At 38.4% G+C, this 9,714-nt stretch overlaps 1 protein-coding gene across 2 annotated transcripts in view; it reads left to right on the plus strand.

Moving 5' to 3' along the window:
- The window catches only part of HTR2A (5-hydroxytryptamine receptor 2A), a 66,404-nt gene extending 58,414 nt beyond the window's left edge, over nucleotides 1–7,990 (plus strand). For both annotated transcript variants that reach the window (XM_017535967.2, XM_017535969.2), the window contains exon 4: nucleotides 3,960–7,990. In XM_017535967.2, coding sequence (XP_017391456.1) covers nucleotides 3,960–4,762 — 803 coding nt within the window. In that variant the 3' untranslated portion in view covers nucleotides 4,763–7,990. The remainder of the gene's footprint in view (nucleotides 1–3,959) is intronic.
- Nucleotides 7,991–9,714: the final 1,724 nt, after the last annotated feature.

The following is a 9,714-nucleotide window of genomic DNA, read 5'->3' on the forward strand; positions in this document are numbered from 1 at the left end:
CCTAAGAGAGGGATTCTCTATTTCAGTGCAGATGACTCCATCACCCCTCTCAGGACGTGGGCTATTCTGGAAGTGTGTGTGTGTGTGTGTGTGTGTGTGTGTGTGTGTGTCCAACCAAAGACCCTATTCCAAATAATTAAAGAATTGGCATTTTAGGTAAGCCCACATTCTGGTTAATTAAGAATTGCCACTTATGTAAATTACCACGTCACAAGCAAACAGAGCAAAAGGCTCCCAAGGTAGTAACTTCCTTTGTATTAATTAGAAAAATGAACACTCGAGAGTTTAATAACAAAATCACACATCTTTTTCGGAGAGTTGATATCTTGTTTATGTGTATAATGACTAATAGTAATGCTGTAATTCATCACATTAGGAAAGTAATCAACAGTTCTAGCTGTACAAAATTAAAATTGACTGAGACCCTGTGTCACCCTGGCAGAAGCTAATAATTACATCAGTGTTAACTCTGTGGCCAATAGCCAAAACTCTTTTTTTTTTTTTTTCTGGCCACGAAATACATTTTATTTATTTTTTTTCATCTCTTTTATTTTTCCCCATTTATTTATTTTATTGCATTTTAGGTTTTGGGGTACATGTGAAGAACATGCAAAATTGTTGCATAGGTACACACGTGGCAGTGTGATTTGCTGCCTTCCTCCCCATCACCTACATCTGGCATTTCTCCCCTTGCCCAAAACTCTTTTAAGCCTCTTTTGGTTTAAAAAGATCTGCTACATAAAATCTAGTATATACAATCTAAGCAAAGTGGATTAGAATAAAATAACGTTGATGTACTTAATCTAAATAGTTCTGCAGAGAAAGCTACTCTCATGTTTGCTGACCACTGGTAGAACATCACTCTGGACTGGGCGCTGTGCTAGGTGCTCTGCAAATGGGATCCATTTTATCCTCACCACATGCATGAAGGTAGGTCAGTGCCAGCCTCCTGGGATAGATGAAGTGAGGACTATAGCAGCAAGTAGTCAGTTCAGGAACCTGGAGCCACAGCCAAGACTCAAATCCAGGTATGTCTCAAATGGATGGACAAAGCAGCCTTTCTCATCAGTGAGCAGCTATGCTGTCTAACAAGACCTTGTACATGAGTACAGGAAACATCTTTCACAGATCTAGATTCCAACACTTGGAGAAAAACACTCTTCTTAGAAATCATGTCTTCACTTTCACAATCAAGAGTTTTCTCATGGATAAACAAAACTGGCCAATATCCAGGGCCTTGGAGGATGTCCCCCTTGGAGGCACAGCTCATCGGTCTCTTCCTGAATGTTCCAAACAGTGGGCCAGGAACAGAGAGGGATGGAGGAAATGAAGGGTTGTTAGCCACGTAAGTGTCCTTATGAACAGATCTGATGTCGTTTCTCTCCACCTTCCAAGAATCCTAGATGGCCTTGCATAGACAAGTGACAAATATTGTCAGTTAAGTCTTTGAAGATAATGGCAAATGTCACTAAGAAACATTTTTGTTGAAAATTACATCAACTCAAGCTAATGCTCTCTCCTGGTCATGATGCCTAATGTGAGGTGACATGAGGTTAGCACAGTCATGTCTGTGGTTGGATGAAGCGGAACTCTGTTCTTAGTATGCAGAAGTTAGATTAGAGATTCTCCAGAGCTTTTTCCAGATGGATGGGAAGAGTCAGGCAGTGGCCCCCAACTCTGGAATAAACTGGTGTTCTTAGCTGGTGTGAGACCACGTATTGGACTCTAAAGATGGTCCGAAGCAGTAACCAGGACATTCTGTGTTCTATGGTTCTGGGTGTGCTGAAAATATGGGCAGGAGTTAGAAGGGAACTTTTTTCTGACTTTTTCTCCAAGGCTGTGCCTGTGATATCTACCACTTCATGAAATAAACAATCTTAAACTAAGTTATACAGAGTACTTGATTCATGTTTCCTCTCTTTTTTGTCATCCTGATTCTATCTTTACAACAGGGAGAATAAGCCATCTCATGATTGTCTTGGACCAACTGTCCCAGGCCAGTAGAGAAAGCTACACCTATTTCCCCAGGAGTAGAGAGGTTGTCCGTGGTGGGGGTTGGGTGGTGAAACTGCATAACATGGCCTGTTGAATCTCCCTTTAAAAAGGTTCTACTATCCGGCCGGGCGCGGTGGCTCAAGCCTGTAATCCCAGCACTTTGGGAGGCCGAGGCGGGTGGATCACGAGGTCAAGAGACCGAGACCATCCTGGTCAACATGGTGAAACCCCGTCTCTACTAAAAATACAAAAAATTAGCTGGGCATGGTGGCGCGTGCCTGTAATCCTAGCTACTCAGGAGGCTGAGGCAGGAGAATTGCCTGAACCCAGGAGGCGGAGGTTGCGGTGAGCCGAGATCGCGCCATTGCACTCTTGCTTGGGTAACATGAGTGAAACTCAGTCTCAAAAAAAAAAAAAAAAAAAAAAAGGTTCTACTCTCATGGGGGTAATGTAGCATGATTAGAGGCCAGGGGTTGCGTTTATTCACTTCTGCTTCCTCCTCTGCCTGGTAAAGCCTTGCAGATCCCCCAAATCTGGGTGACATAGCAATGGACCATATAGGCCCATGTTCCCATGTATTATCCCTTCCTGTACCTACCCCTTATATTTGTAAATACAAAGTCCATGGCTGCCTTGTTTTCTGTAATCCACCCCTTATGAATGCTCTCCTACTAAAAACATACAACAACGTTTATGGAACAATTGGAAATTTGAGCACTAACTCTAAATTTAATATTAAGGAAATAGTAAACTATTTAGGAGTGAGAATGGTATTGTGAAAATATTAGGTTGTCTAAGAGTCCATAGCTTTTAGACCTATATAATAAATATTTTCAGATTGAATGACATGATGTCTAGGATTTGCTTCATAATACCATGGGAGGGGTGGCAGCTGGAGGACGTACGGATGAAACAAGATTGGTCTTGAGCTGATAATCTTTGAAGCTGGGTGATGAGTTCACTGCACTTGGTTTGGTTTTTGGTTAGTTGTGAGTATGTTAAAAATTTTCCATAGTAAAAGCTTTTTTAAAAAGAATCAAAATTGGTTAAAGTTTTTTAAAGTTAATATTAGAAAATTATAATTCTCAAAAATACTTTATGTGCTATTATCATGATTTATAATGTTAAATGAAATAGGAAGATCTAAAACATATAAGATATAAAGTACTGCATACAAACTACTGCATATACACATTTGTTTTTATATGTACGTGTAGGTGGAAGAAGAAACTATACAAATGTAAATTAGGGTTGCCCCTGGCTGGTGAGAATACATATTATTTTTCTCTATTCATTGTTACTTTTTTGTACCTCCCAAATTTTCTAGAGAGAAAATATACTATATTTATAATTTTATAGTTATTTTTATATATAGGCCATGCTTGTGAGATATCATTAGATTTTTTTAAAAGATACAGAACTGTTTGTGAAAAAGAACCTCAACTCTGTTTTAAAATGTGTGCACATGGTGAGTGTGTGTGTCTCTATCTAAAATGAACAGCATCAAAAAATGAAATCTATATTCTAGATGTTGATAGGCCAAAATAAATAAATATATAAATAAATAAAATGAACAGCATCAGCTGTTAATTTTGGCTAACTCTAGATGATGATGTTATTGGTCATTTTTTAGTTTATTTGCCTCTGTGTGTTTCTTCAATTAATAAGCATAATACTACAATCAGAAACATATGGCATAAAAAATTAAAGCTAGATTTATTATAGTTCTTAATAAACAAAGGGTTAGCTATATAGGGCAATAAAACATACAAGGAGCTACATAATAAATACTTATAAAACACATAAGTAAGTCCAAAGGAATTTTAAATTCTGAATCAAGTATGTTACGCTTTTAAACGATGTTGATATAAAATCCTTTCAATAGCCAAAATTGCATGGTGATGCTCTTGCCTTCATATACTCAATTCCTTAATAATCATGTTTCATTTTCTGTCCAACTCCAGGTATATCCATGCCAATACCAGTCTTTGGGCTACAGGACGACTCCAAGGTCTTTAAGGAGGGGAGTTGCTTACTCGCAGACGATAACTTTGTCCTGATCGGCTCTTTTGTGTCATTTTTCATTCCCTTAACCATCATGGTGATCACCTACTTTCTAACCATCAAGTCACTCCAGAAAGAAGCTACTTTGTGTGTAAGTGATCTTGGCACACGGGCCAAATTAGCTTCTTTCAGCTTCCTCCCTCAGAGTTCCTTGTCTTCGGAAAAGCTCTTCCAGCGGTCGATCCACAGGGAGCCAGGGTCCTACACAGGCAGGAGGACTATGCAGTCCATCAGCAATGAGCAAAAGGCATGCAAGGTGCTGGGCATCGTCTTCTTCCTGTTTGTGGTGATGTGGTGCCCTTTCTTCATCACCAACATCATGGCCGTCATCTGCAAAGAGTCCTGCAACGAGGATGTCATCGGAGCCCTGCTCAATGTTTTTGTTTGGATCGGTTATCTCTCTTCAGCAGTCAATCCGCTGGTGTACACACTGTTCAACAAGACCTATCGGTCAGCCTTTTCACGGTATATTCAGTGTCAGTACAAGGAAAACAAAAAACCATTGCAGTTAATTTTAGTGAACACTATACCGGCTTTGGCCTACAAGTCGAGCCAACTCCAAATGGGACAAAAAAAGAATTCAAAGAAAGATGCCAAGACAACAGAGAATGACTGCTCAATGGTGGCTCTAGGAAAGCAGCGTTCTGAAGATGCTTCTAAAGACAATACCGACGCTGTAAATGAAAAGGTGAGCTGTGTGTGATAAGCTAGTTGCCATGGCAACTGTGGAAGGAACACTGAGCAAGTTTCCACCTATCCGGAAAAAAAAAAAAATAATAAGAGACTGGAAAATATTAGACCAGTCTAGTGAAACCAACGATCATATCTGTGCGCCTCATTTTATTCTGTCAATGAAAAGCTGGGTTCAATGCTACAAATGTGCACTTGGAAAATGTTCTGACAGCATTTCAGCTGTGAGCTTTCTGATACTTATTTTTAACATTGTAAATGATATGTCTTTCAAATTATTCACTTTTATTGTATAATTATGAAACCCTAAGTAATCTAAATTAACTTCTATTTTCAAATGGAAACCTTGCTGCTATGCTGTTCATTGATGGCATGGAATTGAGGTGGTTACCTATTGCTGTAAATAAAAATAGCTATGAATAGTGAAAATTTTATTGAATATAATGACCTCTTAAAGAAAAATTCTCTTTAAAACTTACTATGGTATATATTTTGAAAGGAGAAAAAAGACACTAAGATCAGTGTTACAAAATCTGTATTGCTAAGATAATTACATGAAATACTTGACAACATATTTCATTCTTGCTTTTTCATAGATACCATTTTGAAATATTCACAAGGTTGCTGGTATTTGCTGCATTTCAAGTTAATTCTCAAAAGTAAAAAAAAAGATTTCAAATGTTATTCTGTAACTATTGCTGCTTTCTCTTCTACTTCTTGTGCTTTACTCTGAATTTCCGATGTGGTCTTGTTTAATATTTGTTCTTCTAGGTAAACTAGCAAAAGGATGATTTAACATTACCAAATACGTTTCTAGCAATTGCTCCTCTAAAACAGCACCATAGAAGTATTTGGTAACTTGCTGTGAAATGACTGCATCATGCATGCACTCTTTTGAGCAGTAAACAGTATATTGATGTATCTGTGTCAGGATTGAGGATGAACTTAGGTTTCTGGCTACTGACAGTAGTGGAGTCTTAGGACATCTCCGTAAAAAGCAGGTGACTTTCCTATGACATTCATCAGGTAAATTGATGCTTTCTAATCAATCAGTTTATATTATTTATTAAAACCATTCGGCTTGGTTCCACCATCATCAACTGAGTGTATATTTATGTGTGAAGCAAATTTCTAGATGTGAGAAATACAATTAAAACAAAATCCTTTCCTTTAAAGAAAATGGCTCAGCCAGGCACGGTGGCTCATGCATGTAATCCTGACACTTTGGGAGGCTGAGACGGGAGGACCACTTGAGCCCAGGAGACCAATCTGGGCAACAAAGTGAGACCCCCGCCCCCGTCTCTGCAAAAAATTTAAAAATTAGCTGATCGTGGTGGCACATACCTGTGGTCCCAGCTCCACAGGAGGCTGAGACATAAGGATCACTTGAGCCCAGGAGGTCAAGGCTGCAGTGAGCCAAAGGTCACACAACTGCATTTCACACACACACAAAAACACCGAACTGAAATGGTCCTAGTAAAAAAATATAAACAGACTTATTTTGAGAAAACTTTCAATTTATTTCCTTCTTACCTGATTCAGAAACAAGTTTGTTTCAACTGTGAGAGTAGCTTTCAAAAATAAGCTTTTCTGATTGGTTACCAATAAACGCCAAACAAAGGTGGGGGAAATACCTCTGAGGCTTAACATTGCAATTAATTTAGAAATATGCACCTCAATCTCGACCCAGCTTACAACTACCATAGTTTTGAGCAAAGTTTTTCTTTTATTTCTCCAAAAACTCACTCATTTCAGTACTACTCATTGGCACCGGGCTTACCAATAGAAAAGCAGACATTATAATATTTTGTAGAAATGGTTGCTAAAGAGCAAAAGAGATCAAGAACTGTTAATCTACCTTGATTTTATAACACTCAAGGTTAAATTGCACGTTGTTACTGGAATCACTGTTAGATATATTATTACAATGCTGAAGCATTTCTATTGAATGAGAAATCATTTTTGCCCTAAAACTTGGGGAAAAAAACACAGATTTGAAAACTAAAGAATGTGGGAAGTGTCCTTGTGTAATTTGGAAATGCATATAATTCTAATTATGTCCTCTTAGATATGTTGAAAAATGGGTTCACTATTTCAAAGCTAGAATGTATAATATGCTGCTAGTGCCAAGGCTGCAACTGAACTGAACTTTTCCTTATGATGATGCCACGCTAGCTGATGAAAATATAGATGTTAAAACGTCTCCGCTCTAATGTATGTTGCCTTCACTTATAACTCTGCACATTTCATTATATAGTAGGGAAAAGATTACAGATTCTACCCCCATGTACTCAATCTTGATCAGAATGAACATTCATGATGCCTGACAGATGTCTTTTGACTACCTATATATTACAAATGTATACGTGTTTTTTTCTTCCATAAGTATTCAAGTGTATACTGTATAGGCAAATGTGTAGCTGTATATATGTACAGACATGTTCTCAAGCACTTTATTCAATATTTATATATTTATATGGAGGAAAAGCAAGTCAATGAAAACACTCAGTATATACACATGTGTGCATGTTTGTATCATGTTTATTTAAATGTGAATTCATGTTCTAATATTTCTATGACCTTCCATTGCTGTCAAAGCAGATTAAAGTTTAACAAAAATATCAGCTGTTTAAATAAACTGGAAGTTAATCTAATTTTGTGGAAGAACTTTAAGATAAATCTATGAGAGTGGCAAAAACAATGGTCCACATATATAGTTTCTTGATCCTAAATAAAATGGTACCTTTGGGCCCTTTGGCGATTTTGACTACTATGGCTTTTTAAGCAGATTCACACCTGAGTGAAACACAGTTGTCAAATGATTTATGGGTCGGTGATATTAAAGGATTCACTTTTAATCGACACTATTATAACGGAGTAACAAACCTTGCTCTACTTTAAGTTGAACGATAGATTTCTCTATATTCAAAAAAGGCAATTAACTACCGTAGTTAGGGGAAACTCAGTTTAAAGCATACTTCATCTACTTGGCCACAGCGCCATCTCATGCTAATTTTTTAAAGTGCTACCGTAGCCAAATTGAACGAAGTTACTGTACTGCTTTTAGCAAAGGGTGCTTCTCACGTTTGTGCATCAATGAGACATATTTATAAAGTGCTAAATCATTCTGTGCCATATGTAATACAGTGAAGATTATTTTATGAACTTATTTTAATCAAGGTGATTATAAATTTTTCAAGAAAGAAGAAATAACTGTAAATAAAGTATACTCCAAAATGAATGCAATTTTGTGTGGGTCCATAGCTGTGTCTACTAAATGGAATTACCCCAAATCTTCCAGGTCATCAGACTCGGAACTCCAGGTATCATCCTGATATTTGGAAGCAAAAAGAGCCTGTGCTTCTGGAAGTCAACCATGTCACAAAGCTAGGATCCATCTGATTGGATCAGCTTTATCATCAGGATCCAATATCTAGTTATCTGCAGTAAAAATATACTCCATGTCTGATCACTATGTCTGGTTCCACAAAGCTGAGGAACACAGAGAAGAACTTCAGTGTCCTAAGAGATGTGCACAGGTACATTTGGTGTACACCAAGACATGCACACAGGTGCGCATATGCACAGACGCATCAACATATGCACACACACACACACTCTTTCACAGGAGATCATTTCAGGAATTAAAGTAAACCAAGGAGGTATGGTATCATTGAACAAACTGGAAAGTTACCCTCATTCATCATTTCATCTTCAACTGCAGGGAAAGTATATTGGGTGCCTACTGTGTGCCAGGCACTAAGCTGGTTGCTTTGCTTGCTTTACCAAATGTAATTTCACAACAATCTGACAAGGTAGAATTATTTTTATTTTTTCACAGATGAAGAAAGTGAGATTCAGAGCAGTTATTAACATATTCAAAGTCTCACTGCTGGCAAGAAAATTGGCGAGTTTAAGCCTGGCTCATCTGACTCCGAAGAATAAAACATTTCCATCCTCATGCAGTACAGGGGAAAGATCACCTGTCAAAACCACAATAGGAGAGTTCCCCTGTTGGCTACTCACTGGTTATGTGAATTGGAACGAGTCTCTTAACAATTATGGGCTTCAGTTTCTTTGTCTGTGAAATGCAGCTTCTGGTACCTGTCCTGGCCACTCAACAGAGTAGATCATGCCTATGGCTGTGCTCGATAACACATGAAACACCATGTAAATGTAATCAATATGTTATTAAAAAGGAAAAACTCCAAAGCCTCTGTAAATTATTAGCCATCAGAGCAAACTCTAGACAAAACTGTGGGAAAGGCAATATTATGATACAGCTGCTCCTGCTACTCTTTTGGTGAGTGTTCCTCTTTTTTAAAAAAAATTTACTTCTGCTTTGTCCTCATCTTAATGCAGATCTCCCTCCTTTGGGGCTCTTTCTTACTACTTACATAAAAGCTTTCCATCCTATGTGCCATTCCCTCAGGTGTCAACTCTCTGGAAGATTCCTAATAAGAAATTGAAGCTGATATGCCACTGTGTGTAATTGACTGACAGTCATCTCTTCAACAGCCCACCATGATGAAAACCCAAAAGGCAGAAATCAAAGGAAAACTATTAGGCATCAAGGAGACGAGTGAGAAGAAAATCTGGGGATAAGAAATATACTCCTAGTAGCCGGGGGCGGTGGCTCATGCCTGTAATCCCAGCACTTTGGGAGGCTGATGTGGGTGGATCATGAGGTCAGGGGTTCGAGACCAGCCTGACCAACATGGTGAAACCTGATCTCTACTTAAAAATATAAAAATTAGCTGGGCGTGGTGGTGCACACCTGTAATCCCAGCTACTTGGAAGGCTGAGGCAGGAGAATTGCTTGAGCCCAGGAGGTGGAGGTTGTGGTGAGCTGAGAGCACGCCACTGCACTCCAGCCTGGGCCACAGAGCAAGACTCTGTCTCAAAATAAATAAATAAATAAAAGGAAATATTCTCCTGGTATCCCTCAAATGACCAACAAAAAAG

This window comes from Cebus imitator, unplaced genomic scaffold (genome assembly GCF_001604975.1).
Source record: "Cebus imitator isolate Cc_AM_T3 unplaced genomic scaffold, Cebus_imitator-1.0 Scaffold94, whole genome shotgun sequence".
Lineage (NCBI taxonomy): Eukaryota > Metazoa > Chordata > Mammalia > Primates > Cebidae > Cebus > Cebus imitator.